Raw genomic sequence first — 19293 nt, 5'->3', positions numbered from 1 at the left:
TGTGTATTGGGTGAGTAATAACGGAGAGGCTGTTGTGCTGCCAGATGGAGTAGGGGTGGAATGATAACGCAGTGAAGAGGGTGCTATCGTTCAGGGCCTGAGTAAATTGTGATCTGTCTACTTTCCTGCTCTGCCATTGCCCCCGATGAAGGTTTCATCTCTCACTTGCACATTCCCTCTTGCTCCTTCCTTTCTTCTGTCTGAGCTTTTATTTGCAGCTTCTGTGGTTGTGCCCAATGTGCTCTTTAGAACTTTATTCAGTGTCTGACTCTGTTGTGCTTGGTTTGTAGATTTTTGGTTTGTTTTGCTGTTTTCCTTGTTTCCTCTCTCAGGCAATTGCTTGTTCATGATGACATACTGTTTTGACAGGGATTTTTCAACAGCGTATGGTGGGGTTTTTATGTTTATTAATGAAGGTGAATGTAGAAGTGTGGGCAACTTTCCACATACTCTGTGTTGATGATGTACTTTTTTCTAATAACGATTAGTTCTACTCTTTGGACCAGTACTTGAAAAAATCCAGTCTTCTGTGGAAATAAGTTTTTCTTATATTGCGAAATGTTCTTGTTGACGGCAGTTCTCACACTGGTGTGTTCTGGCAATTTAAAGATCATCTGTGATCAGGCCTTTGAGTGCTTTGAAGGTGAATTTAACTTTCAAACAAAGATAGGTTGCATTAATGACAGTGAAATGGAAGACATGAGTATGCCTCATTCACCCAAAACCTTTAAAAGGAAGTCAGTCAAGTTTTTAGTGTTGAGGAACTGTCTTTTTAATTAAAAACTCTGGAGTGTCTTTATGACCTGGGCCACTATGTCGCTGCATTTTTGCAGACTCAAGTCGGTTGCATTTTGGAAACTATTGCCTGTAAAACTGCTGAAGTTCCTTCTAGGGTTTTGTGTTGATGTATACTTGAAATTGATGATGTCTGCCACTGTAAACAATATAGGAATTGGTCCTTCACCTCAAGGCCTGAGGCATTACAGCTTCAGTTGAAGACTCTGATACTTAACTTGCCATCTTCTGTGGAGTGAATCCTGTGGAGTAGAGCAGGTTCATCAAAAAAAAGTGTTTCTCAACAAATGTCTGAAATATATATCATTCAGTTATTTGTATCATTATTTCATTTAAAATGCAAACCCTACAGTAATCTATCATAAGGATATCTTCAAAGGTTTTTGGTGTATGAATCGCATACTCATGCTAGTTTATGAATGATGCCAGTAGCCTTTGAACTTCCTGATGTTAAATGCCATACTGCAAGTCTGTTCTTTTGGAATACTTCGTCCCATTTCAAATCTCCAGTGATGGAGTTTGCACCTCAGTGGGTTTATAAAATGCTTTCTAACTGTTTGTTTGAAGATTTTTGCATTTTCTTGCTGGTTCAGAGAGACAAGCAGTGTTTTTAGTGCTTAGAGATACTGATTTAGTCACTCTGAAGGGTTAGTATGAGTACAACACAAGATGAATACCAGGTTAAAGATTTGGATTCCATATAGTGGAAGTCCACTTACATTGAGCAATCTTTAATTTTTAGTCTACAGATAGACATTTTTTAAGAAATAAGGTGGCTGTTAGCTGTTTTCTGTGACGTTTGAGACTGGCAAATTTAATCAACAGTGTAAGGGTAGTGAATTGTGTATAAACCTTTGTTTTTCCTTTATTTTTATTTTTAAATCTGAGAAGTTTAGCTCGTTTAAAGGATTGACCTTTGGACATAGGGATGTTGGGCATGTGTATTGCTTTTCCTAAAGTGTAGTGACTCATTTTTGATTCAGTTTTGCGATAAACTCATGAAATTCTATAGTTATTCATGGTTTGAAGATGATCCTATTTTTGGCTTTTCAGTTATTTCATAATTTTTAACCTGTGTTGTTGAAATCGAATACTACTTTAACCATTCTTATTTTTAAAAAATTAGAGTTAGATATTAAGGAGTTAGGTGTGACTGATTATAGAAGCCCATGTTATTGAGCACTGTTCTGTGTATGGTTTGGTTTGGTGGCTTCTTTTCAACAAGTATTGGAGTATTGTGCATTGAGTAGTCAGAGGATGTAGTAAAGGAAAGTTAGATTCAACAGAAGGGAATATTACACATTTTCCAGTTGGGCATGGTAGGAAAGAGTATTTGCAGATCTTTTTGTTGGAAGGAGTAGCAGCATGACAGAACTGAGCAGCAGAACTTGTAATGTAGGCTATGTTTGTTAGTGTTCAACCAAGACACGTGGTGGTGTGGCCCCAGACTCCTCAGTACCTTCCTCTGATCAATTGCATTCTTCTTTATCCAGTTGTTTGTGTTAAGTCACAAAATCCACCTTGTCTACACGCGTTCATATTGTAATCGTGGGTGAGGAAAGGATAGGTGGAACTCAGTTCTCCATGTATAGGTAGAAGCTTAACCTCTGTCACTCAGCCTCTGTCCAGCTGTGAATCATCGTGGTGTCTTTTGGCTTAAAAGTAAGGTTGGCTCTGGAAGCTGTTATTTGAGGCACTTGTTATGAGTACGAACAACTCAAACTTAAATCCTTGCTTCAAATTATACGAAGCCCTGAATCCTGGTCTTTCGTATCCTAAATGAAGTCCTTATTAGGTGGTGTTAATGTTTTTTGGTGATTTTTTTTGTCCATTTTTTTCTGTCCCCCCAGCCTCAATGATGGAATTGGTTTCTGACCTGCTGTGCTTTACCAGGAACTGTGTCCTTTGAAGCAGACTCTATTTTCTAGTTCAGTAGTATCCCTGAAAATACATAGAGATACATGGAGAACTGGCATTAAGCTTGATACATGCATGTTTTTCTGCTTGGTATTTGTTAATGTCAATCTCTATATTGGATGTCAAATTTGTTAGGGCTTGGGAAGCGTTATTCAAGAAGTAGGTTTTCTATCCAGCTCCGGGGGAATGTTAATGAAAACAGTCTGTGTTGACAACCTACATGGCTATTTATTCCGCAGCTATGGGATTCTTCAGGATGTGTTGCCTATGAAAATACAGTACGAAGTTTTACTTATCGGAAGACTCTTATTGCAAAGTTCCTGAACAATGTTTGAGTGCATTGTTGTTTTACTGGGTGTTAGTGCATATTCTGATGCAAGTACACACTAGTAGCTAAAATAATTTGCACTTGCACTTTGTAGTGCATAAATACCAATTCTGAAATCTATCTGAACTTACTCCCCCACTTGTTATTGCTATGTAGTGCAAGTAAACATTACTTCTTTCCTGGAATGAGGTACACCAGCTCTTCCATTCAGAAGTGGTGCTGATCATTAGTTGTAGAGCTGCATCCAGAGGACTGCATTCCTCTTATTTCCTCATGGCAATTTTTTTTCGTTCAGTCTGCCACATGAGGTGGGAAGGGTGAGGGATAAGGCTGGGCATTTGCAGGCATTAACAGTGTTGTGGTTTAGCCGGCTGGCAAGTAAATGCCACACAACCGCTTGCTTACCCTTCCCTGGGGAATGGGGAAGAGAATTAAAGGGGAAAAGAGAAGGAGACTCGTGGGTTGAGATAAGAACAATGTAATAATAATATGAGTGTCTATATGTATAATGATAGTAATATACACAAAAAAGTGATGCATAGTGTAATTGCTCACCTGACCAACACCTGTCCCGTCACGGCAAACGGTCTTGAAACATAAATCCTAACAGTGCAATCTTGGATGAGTGAGAGGCCTGAAAAGAGAATGAGAATCCTCCAAGAGTGAGAGCCCCTAGCAGAGCGAAGGACCTTCTTTTCAGTCAACCCTCATCTATATACTGGGCATGATGTTGCGTGATACGGAATGCTCCGTTGGCCAGTTTGGCCCTCAATCCTAAATCTAAGTTCAGATCATAAGGGGAGTTGTGGACCCTTTGTCTCAGCCAGGAGGCAGTCTTCAGAAATGTAACACTATCAGCTACCAAGCATAAAGACAACAATGGAGCAATGAATAAAGAAACTTGGGAAAAAGGTATTAAACAGAGAACAATGTACATACATATGCATAAGAGAAGGTCTACAAAGACTGACACAACAAATACAGGACCCTCAGCCTGCTGTGCTCCTGCACACTGGCAAAATGTGTTAAGCTGAAACATCCTTGCTGTCTCAGCACCAACTATAAACATTGGTGCACTATCAACATTCTTCTCATAATGAATCCCAGACTAAAACCAAAACACAGAGCTCTTCTAGCTGCTAGAAAGAAAAACTAATTCTGTCCCAGTCAAAACCAGGACAAGCAGAGAAGCGCTACAGCTCTTGATGGGAATTACTGTGGTGCTTTTCAAGGTGTTTACTGGGCATAAAGTTCTTCTGCAAAACATGTTTTCTATGCAAGCTGTTTTTCTTGCACATTTGGTTATGTTCCAACGCTGCTCACTTTTATATGTGAGCGGCATCCCCCTTGTCTAGACACCATTAAAGAGCCACAGGAGTCGTATATATGAATTACAGTGGAAAAAAGAACATGGAATGTGGACTGGTACCTGTATGTGAGATTTTGGTGATATGATGGAAAACCGTTGTGAGGGCACCCTTCCTGGTGTACCAGCTATGCGAACTTCAGAAGTAGCAGCATTCTGAGACTCTTTGAAATAATGATATTTCAGTATTTGAAACTAGGTTCCTTGCATTTAGATATTTTTTTAATCATTTAGATATTTTTTTAATTTTAATTTTTCTACCTTTACCAATTTTGTCTCCTGTGGTGCTGAAAACTCCATTCTTCCCACTCTATTAGCATTAGTTTTTGCACTTTCTTCATAAACAGCTTCTGACCCATTTTCATCTCTATTCTTCTAAAATAAATCTTCTTTTCCTTATATTTTCAGACTAAGCTACCAACAATATTTATTTCTGAAAACCAGGCCACCTCTGGTGCTTGAACCCTTTTGGAACTGAATTTTAGACTTCGCAGGTTTAGCAGAGCAGAGTAATTGGTGGTAGTTTTTTAATATTTTATTATAGTTGCTCTTCTGTATCACCTTGTTTTCAAGCAGCAGCACAGAAAATCACTGTTTACTCTGAAACTAAGTATTTTCAAAAACATTTATTTGTTATGTCAGTCCTTGTAGACATTTTCTTATGCATATGTGTATGTACTTTGTTCTCTGTTTAATACTTTTTTTCCAAGTTTGTTTATTCATTGCTCCATTGTTGTCTTTATGGTTGGTAGCTGATAGTGTTACATTTCCAAAGACTTGTGTCTGGATGGGGAGATCTTTGCATAAATAACAGTTACTCAGATTTAAATTTTGGTTTTTTTCTTAGTTAAAACAGACAGCTATTAATGCAGACTCTGGCTTTAATTAGTCTTTTTTTTTTTTTTTTACTTTCTGTGTTTATTTTAATTGTATTTGCAATAGAAATGAAATAGAAAACAGCTATTTATTTGATGTGTGATATCTTACTAAAATCTGTGAAAATCTGTAGCCTCCTACGTATAACTGTTTTAACATTTTCAAGAAAGAGAAGTTATCTTTAACTATCAAAGTTAACTGTCTAAATGTTCTGAAGTATGACATGGTTGCATCTCACTTGTGATGTTCTGTGTTGGTGTAGTTAAGAATTTTAAGAATTGCTAGAATAAAATCAGATTTAGTAGTCTTAAATTTTACTGTGAAGTATCCATTAGCTCTGGAACAATTATTAAGGTGCTACAAGTCTACTTGAAATAGAATTATTATGATAAAAATAACAAAAAATGTTCCTATATTCTCAGATAAAAATCAGCCATTTCAAGTTCCTATGAAAAATCTGCTACTTTTTTAAAAAAAAGGTTGTTTTTTTTTTTTTTAAGAAAAAGAACAACTATGCAGGATTTGGAATGATGAAATTCTATACAAAATTTGTCATAATCTCCTGAGTCTTCAGGTGATGAAATATTTTCAGGGACACAATAGAGAGCGTTCTGTTTGCTGATAGTTTAGAATTTGTTTTAATTTCTTGTATAACACAGTTGTGTCTATATATACATACACGAACTTCTATATTTGTAAGTATATCTTACTGTATTAGAAGTAGTAATGGGGAGAGGTCCTGAAGGTGATCTCAGAATTAATGCAGAGAGATTCACTACATTAACTGCAGTCAGCAAATTTTTCATCAAAATGCAATTGGTTATGGACACTGTTGGCTTTGACCAAGCTTCCTGTATTTTCCTTTGAGAAGCCTACACTCCTGAGTTTACATCTGTCTGATAGAAAACACTTGAAAAGAATATCTTATAGTTGATAATAAGTGTTCTTTATTCAGTGGTGGCAAGTTGGTGTCGTTCGTGTGCCCCCCCCCGCCCGCTAAAATGTCACTTTTGTCCATTTACCATTGATTTGCATTTATTCCATTTTGTATTCTGTTCTGCAGTTCTGTGCTTTTTATAAAGCACAGAACTAATTTTTCAATGATAATTTAGATCTCATTCTTCCCGAAGCTAGTTACTAGTGTCTCCTATTCTCCATCTGATTGTAGTGTTTGTTTTGGTGATACTAATTCTCCACAGTAGGTTTCTGAATTGTTATTTTTTTATTTTACTCTTTGTTTCTTATGGTGATAGTGTGCTTCTTTCACTCCAGTCTGTAGAACATTTTTGGTTTGTGGTGTTTACCTTTCATTTAGTTTCCGTGTTAATTTTCTTTTGTAAACGTAGCATCTTTGACCTTACTTCTGCTGTTTGCTGCTTCATCTCCTCTCTTCTACTTCCAGATTATACTAAAGATGTAATGTAACAAATGTGTTGTTTGTTTTTTTTTTTCAAATGATGCCTGTGATAGATAACTCCTAGACCACAGAAGTGGCTTTTAAAGAAAATTCATCTTAATTGTTATCATCAAACTATCCACGTAGCTAATGTGTGCAACTGCTTTTCTTCTTTATTGCTTGTACTGTTTATTCTTGTGTCCTGTTTCATGAAGCAGTAATCATAGGAAAATATATTGGCCGAAGTTGATATGTTTCTTGAGAAATGCATGAGGAGGATCAGTTTCCGTTGTTCTATCATACTTACCGTTCCTGAAACGGTAAGGACTTTGATCTTAAATGTTATTAGCAGATTAGAGTAACTTCCTGACATTCCAGTATGCCATAGAAGTTTTGTAAGAATAAAGTTACTGAAGAGCCTGCTTCATGTTTTTCTTTCTTGGGATCTCAGTGTTTTGGGGCATGAGCATGTTTATGTCCAGCATGCTGTACTTTTTAACACTTTTATTGAGGCTTCTATATAGTATAGTTCATATATGAAATACAAAAAGAGTAAACTTGCGCTAAGTTGAGAGAGAAATTTTATAACACAGTATGAGCTTCGCAAAGAGCGTATGAAGACGCTTTCAAAGCTATAGTGGGAATTGGTATTGAGTAAGAAAGTAATGGAAGTTAAGACTATTGTGCCATTCATACGTAATATTGAGAGCCTTCAGTGGAGGATCTGCTGAATTAATATAGGTTATCTTCAGTCAAATAGGAATTGTATGCTTTTCTCTGCAGAAGTAAATTAGATGTTCTTTTAAGTCATCTGCATCCCAGGAGGTGGTGTTTATCCAGCCAGTCACTGAGGCAAGAGGGAACTTATGAAGAATTGAGGCTGGTCTTGTCTTCTCCTTGTTTAGCCGAAGCAAGCCTTGTTCATGCTTCTGTTATTGCAGAGCAGGTGCTAGAACTGAATCAGGAGGTTCTCAGGATGTTGTCATTGTTACTAGAAAATCACATGTCCGTTTTGGTGAATTGTGGCATGTAGAAAGGAATGGAAGAGAAGCCTTTCAGAACAGTCTCTTTGATAGAGGTGGGGAGAACGAGCCCAGCACATATATAAACATATGCTTTTCTGGTCTGCAGATATCCCTCAAGCTGACTGGCAGTAGATAGCGTGATCATCACTTCAGTGTCCAGCACTGTCTACGTAATTACTGTCTTTTCCAGAAGGGTGAAATATCTCTTAAAAGATAATTAACATTTCACGTCTAAGCATTAACATAGTATGTATTTCATTTGTGAAGAGTCCACTGATGTCTGTCTCTTCAGATTTTTTCACATGCAATTTTTTTCATGCTTCCCGTTCTTATTACCTTCTCACAAACGCTATCCATTCAGGTTATTGCTTTCTAGAGAAATGAGAAAAAAGAAGCAGGAACTGTTTGTTCCCCTCCCCTTCCTTGATAGAAGGCTTATCTGCATATACAATAGTGTTTTCTATTGTGAACTTTCAGGTTCTAGGAACATCTTGAGGCTTTGAATTTGTCATTTTATACTATGTTGTCTGTGTTAAACCACTATCTTTTTCTTGAACTGTTTATTTTAATTTTACTGGATAATAAATTATTTTTTTCACTGTGCAGTGCTGCCCTGCTGTTGGCCATGCGAATAATTTATATTCCTAGTTTTTTTGTTTTCTGTAGTTGTCAGTGTTTTTTCTATGTTTTAAGTAAAACTTTTCTGACTGAGTGCACACCTCTATTTTCATATCATTAATATATTAAAGAATTAATAATTAACATTTTATCATGTTCGGCCATTTAGTGCTGCTACTTTCATCTTAGTCAATCACGTTCGTCATGAGTAAGAAAGGACGTCATTACATTATCATCTTTAGAAACTATTCAAAAATCTGTATAGATTTTTTTTCTATTTAGTACAGTTGTTTAACAGTAATTTGAATTTGTGCTCTGAAGTACAAATAATTGCAAGCAGTGATAATGGTAAAGATTTTTTTCTTTGCATTAGTTGAAGTAGAAATAGCATCGTCCTTCATTCTTTATGAAGTAGAGCTGTAAAGTCTATCAGTGACTTCTGTGTACAAAACTTAGAATTCTAGTTTTATCTGTTAGATTGCGTTTCTTTTGGTTATAGTATATTCCCAACTCTAGGGTCTTTTAATGAAAAGACGTGATGTTAATAATAGCCAAAACTGACATTTGCTTTATGAGATTGGTTTGGTTTGATTTTTTATTTCTGGGAGGAAGTGGGGTGGAGCGTATGTTGTTTTTGCAACAGAGGGAAAAATATTCCAGTTCCTTTCCCTTTGGAATAATAAGTAGTGAACATACAGGGATTTGGTAGAGCTTTTTAAAGACAATAATGGAATTATTTTTTCCTTTTGTGAACACATACGAATGTTTTGATAACTTTTTCAAGTTGATAAATACACTAAACCATATTCTTCTTCACTATATTGTGTATAAAAGTGTCCTAAGAAGTGTTGGTTGAATTTGTGAGATCAGAATGCTCCCAGTCACCAACTATGATGTCATAAGAGAGTGTTTGTAACTGTCATGTCAGAAGTGTTGACAGCAGTGTCTTACTTCAGTTTGCTTTTAATGGAGCAGGTGTAAACAACACAAATATTGTTGTTGGTTTTTTTTTGCATGGTATAAACCAGCTTCTTTTCCTGCAGCCATCCCTGTATTTGTTTCCTGCTTCTGCTCTGGTTGCCATGCTGTGAAGCAGCTGTGGGTGATTATTTCGCCAAGTTCCTAAATTCTTCAGGTTTCCCTTTTATCTCATGCAGCCTCAAACAAAGGGAAGGAAGTGTACGACGTTGTACGTAGCAATCTCCCTTTTCATTTCAGGGTCTTTCTCTTTTTTGTTAATTTGTCAGTACTAGCAATTCTCAAGGCTGACTCCATTAAGTTCTCTTATAAATCCATACGATGTGGAGAAATAACAATACTTAAAAACCTGAGGGATTTTTAACTTCCTTAGGATTCTTATTGTCTCAGAATGGTTTAAATTGGTTGCACAAGCGGTGCCATTAACGGCCTTTGCAGTTACAGATCCACTGAGATGAGATCTTTTGATTATTCCTTTAAACAAACTGTATACAGATATGTGTAGTTGTGGTGTCCCCCTTCAAAATCTATTCATTCACCTAAGAGACAAATTCTTTTCTATACAGAAAAATACCTGTTTCTTTCTAACAATTTTTGGAGAGGGGTTTGGTGGGGAAGAAAGTTTCTTGACCAAAACTAAAGTTGGATAAATCAATTTGGATGAATCTGCTCTGGCTACTGGGAGGAACAAGAGCCACTAGAGATTTGCAGGTTGACTTTGGTGTTCCTGCCAAGGAATTAAAGCTTGCTGTTAGTTTCTGTTTCATTTTGTTAGAATGTGCTAGAAGAATTTTTAAAATTCCTATCAAACAACCTTCACAATTTAAGTTTGCATAAATGTTTTCCTGATAATGTTGTGAATTACTTAGAGATCAACTGAGAGGGTGTACTTAATGGTGTAGCTGAAGTGCTCTTACAGGTAACAGTTAACTGTTACTCAAAGGGGAATTTCTGTTCTGCAGCTCTGGTGTCCTATGGTTTGCCTTGTGCTGGTGTTAGTAAGATGGCTTAGTGGTATCTTCAAAGCGTATTCTGAGGCAAAGAGAAAATCTGCCTTGTTGAGAATTGACTGAAGTTGTGTGAAAAACTTGGATGCAACTTTTTGTGGCCTTACTATAGATAGTGCTTCATATGCTGGTGATACATCTTTTAATGAGGATTTACTTAAAAAGGGACTGGCAAAATGTTAAGGGTCCTCAGATGCTTGGCTGTTTATGTGTATGTGACTTATAAATTCCTTGAACATTCTGTATAGAAAAATCGTGCTCTATTTGTTCATAAAGTCAAGTTCCCTTTAAATACCTGTAGCCATTTAATTAAAGAAATAAACTACCCTAACTTCCTCTCCCAACACTTTTTGTAAGCTACCTGTTGTGGTAGCAGTTTCTATATGCTCTGAACAGTGACTGAATTGTAGAAGACAAAATATTAGAATCATAGTATCGTCTGGTTGGAAGAGACCTTCAAGATCATCGAGTCCAGCCATTCACACTGCACTGTCAGGGTCCCTAAACCGTGTTCCTCAACACCGAATCCACATGGCTTTTAAACACCTCCAGGGTTGGGGACTCCACCACCTCCCTAGGCAGCCTGTTCCAATACCTCACAACCCTCTCTGTAAAGAAATTTTTCCTGATATCTAACCTAAATTTCTCCTGGTGCAACTTGAGGCCGTTCCCTCTCGTCCTGTCATTCATAACGTGGGAGAAGAGACCGATCCCCATCTCCCTACAACTTCCTTTGAGGTAGTTGTAGAGAGCGATAAGGTCCCCCTGAGCCTCCTCTTCTCCAGACTAAACAGTCCCAGCTCCCTCATCCGCTCCTCATAGGACAAGTTCTCTAAACCCTTCACTAGTTTTGTTGCTCTTCTCTGAACTCGCTCCAGCACCTCAACGTCCTTCTTGAAGTGAGGGGCCCAAAACTGGACACAGTACTGAAGGTGTGGCCTCACCAGTGCTGAGTGCAGGGGGACAATCACTTCCCTGCTCCTGCTGGCCACACTGTTTCTGATACATGCCAGGATTCCGTTGGCTCATTAATTCAAGAAGATGTTGTAGTGTGAATATTCTCTCCAGCAGCTGCAGCAGGTATTGCATATCAAGAGAAAATGGAAGGCCTGTCTGCAAATTAATCTGTGACAGTTACATTAGGGGCACCAGCAAGAATTGTGTTACGATTTGTACAAATCCAGAGATGAGACCAAAAAGAGGGGAGAGGAAGCAAGGCAAAAAACCCAAAGATTCTGCATTAAAACATTTTAATATCACACATACATCTAATAGATTTAATATAGATCTTACTCATTTTGCGGCAGTTTTGCAACAGCATAGCTTTGGTTTTATCCATCAGAACTTTTTTTCTGAAGGGAACCATAAAATAAGGCTATTCTGAACTTGGAAGTAGGTGAAAGCGTATGTAATACTTACCAGGCTTGGGATACAAACTGAGACCTGCTCATCTGGTCACGCATCCAGCTTTGTGTCCATTGAGTACAGCACGGCCTGGCTTACTGTGGCTTATCATTTGAGAAAGTAATCTAAAAACTAGCATAGCAACGTAAAAACGGCAAATTAAAACAAAGATTAGATCAGTAATTTGGATTCTCCACAGGTGTTTTCTAACTGTTTCTTAACATTTCCTCATTTTATTGTTGACATTTCTCATTTTGATGATTAATACAAGTAAATCACAAATATGGGCAAGACTACTAATTTAGTGTTTGGACTTAAGTATTACAGGATAGCTTGATCTTTTTTCCCCTTTTGAATTTTCAGTTTTAATGAAATGACTTAATGAAGCTTGTCATTTCAGATTAAGTATTAAGATCTTTTATTATTGTAATTTGTTAAAATCAAGCAGTTCATAATTGCAACCAAATTTGAAACTTAGTCAGACCATGAGTTGGTGAAAGTCATGGATTAACCAGCTGGAATTAGAATTTGTTGGAAGTCTGTCAAGCTTTTGAGAACTGTGAAATCTACTGCTGGTGCAAAGGACCTTTCCTCTCATTTAAATTTATTCAGCTACTTCATTTTATTGACTGGTACGTTCAAAATCAAGAAACTGGAAGTTCAAAAAGTTGGGAAACCGATTGATTTATTTATCCATTCATTCATTCCCAAAGTGCAAATAGGGTCGTAAGGTAAGAATGTTAAAGGTCATGACCATTATGGTAAATAGGAGGTAGCAGTTTCATTTATGAAAAATCTGTGTTTGCAGCACAGAACCTATTTTGTTCTTGTGCTCTGCTTAAAAACTTCTAGGGCAACTTTTCTCAAAGTGAAAGTCTTTTTTAGTAGGATGCAACTTTTTTCTAGTTGATTTCCAACTTTAGCATTACATAGTCTACAGTAACTGTAGTAAGTAGAAGGTGGTAAACTTCATTTTATGACATGATAGAAGGATGTGAAAACAATCAGATCTTGAGAAATTTGTGCTAAGGTATATAAATTGCCTAAGCAAGCATGTTGAGGTACTGTATTCTTCAGTTTAGCAAAAACTAGTGAAGCAAGTGGTAGAATGAAGTGTGAATCCTTTAGAAAAAGCAAACACAGAATGAGAATAAAATCAGAGTGGTTTCTTTCTTGCAGATTAGAAAGAATAAATAAAATCAACCTTTTTCCATTTAATTCATTTTTTGAAGTTAAAAACCGTCTCGTATGTTGGAGATTTTGTTTCGTGTTTGGGAAATCAGATGTTTCTGGAGTCCACGAATAAACCAGAGAAAACTTCTATTGTTTGTTTGCTATCAATTTGCGTTAGAATCAGTGAACTTCCAAATCTGTTCCGTCTTAAATAACATTTCTTCTTTGAAAAGTAATGCTAACTGCAAGTTATTGAGAGTGTTTGTAGACTTCTTGCCGTGCAGAATAATGAGAAACTTTGTTCTTTTTCAGGAAGTGTACAGAAAATATATTATTTGCTTTAAATACAGAATTTTGAAAACCTTGTATTTCTTTTCCCAGGCTGTTCGCTGCTATGAATCGCTAATTTTGAAAGCTGAAGGAAAGGTCGAGTCTGATTTCTTTTGTCAGTTAGGTCACTTCAACCTCTTATTGGAAGATTATCCAAAAGGTAAGGTGTTTTAATACTTCTGATAAATGTAATTGGAGACTGTCATTTGATGTAGGTGATACAATAGAATGAAAAATGTTTGGATAACCCTCTGTTTTCTTGGTTTGTACTATATTTCAGAGCCCATAACAGAATAAGACTGATGATTTCTGTATGAAAACAGTTGTATTCTAACTTCTCATTCTTTTATTTTTTTAATTGAAAAAAAACCCCACAAACAAAACACGACTGGTTCAGGTATGAATATTAAGTTTGTTTAGTTCATGCAGTAATACCACAGTGCCTACTTAATTTTTCTGGTTCCTTATTACATGACTGTACAAACAGTTGAACCAATGACCCTGGAGATTTTCTCTAGGGGCTGGGAGACACAGATGCATAGGATGAGAGAGCCTGTCTTTATCCTTTCATGTGTGTCCACAATCTCAACAGGTAAGGCTAGGCTGAAAGTGTTAATTCAAAAGCAAAAATCTATACTTAAAGTGTGTTTCAAGTCTCCTTTAAATACTGAGGGGAAGAATTGAGTGTAGAGGTTTGAGGGGGAGGGGTGTGTGTGTGGTTTATTTTTTTTAAGGTCTCTACTTTGAAATTACTTAAATGTTTTTTTGCCATAGTTGTAGCTAGTGAACATAGAACCTTATGTACACTTGTGCTTTGCTGCTTGTGGGTCAGTAGAGTGCTTTTTTGGTAGTGGTGTGCATTCCCGAAGGTACTCCACTGTGTTGCTGACCGTGACATAGGGCTAGATCTTCAGCTTGTCCTGTTTCTACTTTGTGTAATGCTGGGTGTCAGGACCACTTTCATAGCTGCCTCCCTTCCAGAGGTTGTGGGAGGTATGGATGAGTAGAAAGCCTTTTTATATCTTTCTTTACCTAGCTAAGTAGAACGGATGAGAATATTTAATTTTTTTATGGGTTGTCTTTTTTCTTTGTTGTTGCTTTTCAGTTTTAATATGAATACTGTTCTGTTTGACTTTGTAAGGAAACAAGCAGCTCCCCCACCCCGAAAATGTCTACTCCTGCCCCACCGCTTTTTCCAAACACAAAACGGCTGGTTTACAGTTACCTTGTGATGTGGAAATAGGGAAACAAATTGTAACTGATAGTAGTTAAAAAAAACTGCTTAGTGATTCAGCTAGCTGTGGACTGTTTCGTAACAGTGAGTTTGTGTGTCCACTTGTTCACTATGTCTAACATAAAATCATAGAATCATTTAGGTTGGAAAAGACCTTTAAGATCATCAAGTCCAACTGTATGAGTTAGGGTTCCTGGAAACCTACCTCACCTTTATTTTTTAGGTGACAAATTTTTGGATTTTATATTACTAGGGAAGAATTTACGGTTAACTAAATTCACTATGTAAATTCAGAAGGCTTTGAGTGATTGAGACATCTGTCTCTTTCTGTTGAATATGTGGGGAGCTCAGGGACCTTATTACCCGCAACTTGTACCTGTATCCCATACAACTGGTGTAATGTGACCGCTGATGTTCCCAATTCTAGAGACATGGGAAAACCTGAATGGAACATGGCAATATGCTGGCTATAGAATTTCCTGAAAAATGGTCTGATCTCATATTTTTCTTATATTTTATTTTTTTTCTTAAAGAAAATTCAACCACCCCTTCTGCAAACAACTTACCGTGTTGCCTCTGATCAGCCTAGTGCAACTTGGTATGATGCGAGTGCAGAATGGCACATTGGATATATTTTACTTAGCAAAGACAGAGCAACATTGTAGGCCGAATTGTATTAACTCTGCTGCTGAGTTGATAACAGTCACGAGTGACAGGACTAGCCATTTTTATGGATCAGAGGCTATGTTGGCTGGTGAGAAGTCTGCTTTGTTCTGTGTATATAGTTTTAAGAATAAACAGAAAAATGCACCTGGTGTTTGAAAACAACAGTTCTCCAGAACTGTAAACAAGCATGAGCTAAACTGTGTGGGAAGAAACATTTAGGCATTAAAAACCTGAGTTCACATCTCAATCATGAAAGAACTCTCAAGAAGTAAAAAAACTTTGTTAATATTGAAGTATAAAAAAAAATAAATAAGGTGTATCTTTATTTTCAAAGAAATGGGGTAGTAGTGAAAATGATCCTGGAGGAATTTTAATTGATTGGAGAAGGGAAGTTAAAGGGCTTGTTTTATGAAGTGAGGGACACATGTTCTTGTTCACAACAGTTGTTGAAGTGCAGTACCAAAGACTGTAAAAGTATTATGCACAATGCAAAAAGGCACAAGTGTTTTATAATTAATTTACTACTGTTACTTGAAAGAAGTAGAATACCGGTATGCTGCATTATAGATTTAAAATAAAAATAAAATAAATTTTATTTCATTCTGTAAGTTCTGTTACTTTTAATTATACATTCTAATTGCAATTATAGTTAAATTTTAAATACTTGACAACTGAAAAGTAAAGGGAGTTCAGAAATGTTTTGATCTCACTAATGTATATTTTATCCATTTTTTAAGTCCTGAAGTTCCAGTAGTGTAAAATGCTGAAGCAGGATGATCTTCAGAACTATAAATCTGTCTAGTCTGAAGTTAGTCTTGGACAAAGCTGTAGATAAGTTGATGTGTTTAATAAATTGTATGTAATTAATAAAATATTACAAGATAGCCGCATGACTAGTGCCGCACAACTTCATTTTCCTTGGAAGCCTATTTTTAAAAGTACATATCTTTAATAAATGTGTTTGTATATAGTGTAGGAAGGCATGTGTTTTATTAAAGTCAAATGTGATAGTGTTCTTTGTTTAAAAAATGCTTGCAATATAGTTTGTGCGAAGCAGAGCAGAACTGTTAGTTGATTGCAGAAGTACCATCAGCGATCAAGATGAAGCAACGCTCAGTTGATAGAGATCTGTTAGGTTTCATGTGTATAGTTTCTTCTGTTCTTTCTGTCGTTTTTTCACAAATGCTTTGACAAACGTGGATCATTCAGTTGGGTGTATTTGTTGCGTGTTAGTATTTTCATGTAGCTAATACCTTCTTATAAATGTAGTAAAAAAGACTGTAGGTCATTTCTTTATAAGAATTAGGACTCATACTCCAGAAAAGAGGGACCTTGAGAAAGATTTATGGCAGGTTACTGCCTGTCATTGTTGGAGCTAACCAGGCAAATACGCTCTTGCTGCATGTATGCAGGGAATATCAGTTAGGGTCAGGCTGCCTTTGAACGAGGAATGAGTTGGTGGCTGATGCTTTGCTGAAGTCTAAATACATCTAGCATATATATTTATATTTTTAAATGAAACTTGTTAAATGTGATTTCTCTTAAAGTGAATTATGTTTTCTGTCAGTTGTAGTGACTGTAGTCCAAACTTAATATACCTTTTTTCTTTTTCATAAAAAAAGAAGTACTTGTCTCCAACAAAAGTTGTGAGTTTACATCTGAAGTCACTGGATGAGGTTCGTTCTTCTCTGTGTTATATCTAAGGTTAGACTAGAGCATCACAGTGTTTTTTCCCAGCCTTTAAAATATCTGAAGCTGGTCTGCAGCTTGTAGTTTTCCAAAATGCAGTAGGTTTGAATTGCTATTGTCATCTAAAACGCTTTCTCTGTAGCCATGAAATTAAGTTGTCTTGTTAATTGCACTCTGCTACTGTTAGGAGAAGGTCCTAGGCAAGGTATCAACCTTTTTGCAGATTTTGAATACTGTGAGCCACCGACTTGTATTTGGACAATTATAACCAAGGCGGATTGATTCAGCTCAGCAAGCGTGTTCAGGGTGATTTCTGTGCCCAGCTTTTGTTGTCTTATTCATTACTGGTCAGGATTTGGCTTCAGGATTTTCCAAAACAATTGGAGACGTTTGCTCCTCCAGTCAAAACTATTCCATTTCCTCAGTAGCATCTTCTTAACTCTAATCTGATGTATTCCTTTTTTTTTTTTTTTTTAATGAGGCAGCTATTCCCCAGCTGTTTGATTGTTTCAGAGGTTTCCAAACCCGTTGCTCCCTGGATGTGTCTTTAGCGGCACCCCCCACCCCCCCAAACCCCCCTCCTGTCTGCTTGTTGCTGCTCTCTGCTTTGTGCTGGCACAGCTGAACTCGCAGCTGTGTGGGGAACTGATCCAACTGAAAAATAACTTAGCAGAAAAAGGTGACGCAATTGCCCCAGAATGTGAAACCTCAGCTTCAGGTTTTGCCAGAGGAGGTTGATGAGTTGTCAGGGAAGCTTTTGGATGCTGGCAGCACTGTGAATCCAGGTAGGACTCCATGGTATGTACCTGTGAACTTTGTTTCTTGCTGCATACCTTGGGAGGGCTGAGACTACCAAAATTATTGTGCTGCTAGTCTTGGAGGAAACTGATGCCACATCAGTAGTTGGAGATTTCTAATTATTTTTTTTTTTCCCTTGACTCTGGTTTCCATAAGGAGTACAGAGTATAGATGATGATCTTTAAGGTTTGGGTTCTATTTGAATGCTGTTTAATGAGCTCATGGGCGCTGATATCATCTGCGTTTTCCTTAGGGATCTTTATTTTGTAGAAGGGTCATATAGATTGACTGTGTTCCAGCCTGTGACTTGGAAGATTGCTAACAGTTGCACAAGTGGAGACGTACTTTTATCATTTGCCTCCTTGAATTGTTGTTCTCTAGGCAAAATTCCTGGAAGTAGAAGTAGATAATGCAATTAATGATTTGGGAAAAACATGCAATAATTCACATCACAGTTACCAAAGCACAATAAAGACTGCACTAAAATAATTCTTATTGCTCTACTCAAGTGGTGAAAGCATTTTTTCATGTACTATGTCAGAACAGTTTTAATAATACTTATTGTATTTGTCACTGATAGTGACTGCATTGTCTAAAGCACTAATATAAAAATATTGTAAGTAGTTTATAAGAGAGTGTTAATTAGTCCAAAGGCAATTTTTGGCAATTGTTAGGCTAAGATGTGAAACAAAACGGAAAAAAAATAAATATAGAATATTCATTGAGGTGTTTATTAAGATACAGCCTAAAACCAAAATTTAAACACTTTTTGATTGTTCTTGTGTTGTTTGGTTGCAAGAACTCCCAGATTCAACCATGTACATGTGTTCCTTTGTACTTGGAATTCCAGGTCTGTAGAGGATTTCTCTGTAGTGGTTAATGTCTTAGTCTTTTAGGACTTTGAAGGAAAACATTGTCATTAGGATGCATTTCAGTGCACTGTGTTGTGAGGTACAGAGTAGTAGGAATCATCTTGTAAAATGTAAGAGAGAACTTCCCAGCATAGACGGGATTGTGCTGGTTGCTGCGGGGTTGCTGCTGGACTGTCTTTTACTGCTGAGTCCTGAAGAACCCGAATGGATTTTAAGTAGCATAGCAATCCGAACGAGTTGAGGAAGAGATGGCTGTGTTTCCAATAAGTGTCATTTTAAGTTTAAGGTTTTCTGTTTCATTGTTTGTAATTGTTAATAACTGGCAGAAATACCATTACTTCTATTTAGAGTTGTTGATCTTATCTTCAGGAGGCTGTTAAATTTTGGGCAGCTTAATTTCAAGCAGTTCAAACTGTTACATGAAGTTCCTATAGAAAGAAGTAACAATGTTATCTTTACGCTTAGAACATTACAGTGTTCTTTATAAATGGAGGGGAGTTGGGGGTGGTGGGGTGAGGCGGGGTGGGGGATAGCAGTAGAAGATTGTTATCATAGAATATAGGTGGACCATGGTTTTTTGACAGATTGTCTGAAAATTTTCATTTTGGCCAGTGTTCTAAATGAACACTTAAAAGTAATTTTTTTAGAATATGCTCTTAGGTGGACTTTTAAGCTTCATGTGATTCCATTTTGTTCCTTCACTGAAATTCTCAATGTTTTAAGACCTTTCATAGTTTGTTATTAAAGGACTTGTATAACAGTAAACTCCTTGTCAAACTCGTGTATCTCTTACACATTTAATACTTCTTAGTCTCCTCTGC

At 36.9% G+C, this 19293-nt stretch overlaps 1 protein-coding gene across 13 annotated transcripts in view; it reads left to right on the top strand.

Annotated features, from left to right (window-relative positions):
- Positions 1-19293, top strand: part of KDM6A (lysine demethylase 6A) — a 163648-nt gene that overhangs the window by 23522 nt on the left and 120833 nt on the right. For all 13 annotated transcript variants that reach the window (XR_015222408.1, XM_086618527.1, XM_086618523.1 and 10 more), the window contains exon 3: positions 13265-13373. Coding sequence is in view for 12 of the 13 variants with exons in the window: in XM_086618527.1 (XP_086474653.1) it covers positions 13265-13373 (109 nt within the window). In the remaining variant the exon portion in view is untranslated. The remainder of the gene's footprint in view (positions 1-13264; positions 13374-19293) is intronic.

This window comes from Tauraco erythrolophus, chromosome 1, assembly GCF_009769465.1.
Source record: "Tauraco erythrolophus isolate bTauEry1 chromosome 1, bTauEry1.pri, whole genome shotgun sequence".
Lineage (NCBI taxonomy): Eukaryota > Metazoa > Chordata > Aves > Musophagiformes > Musophagidae > Tauraco > Tauraco erythrolophus.
Note: the sequence above shows the minus strand (reverse complement) of the source record. Positions and strands in the feature narration are given on the sequence as shown.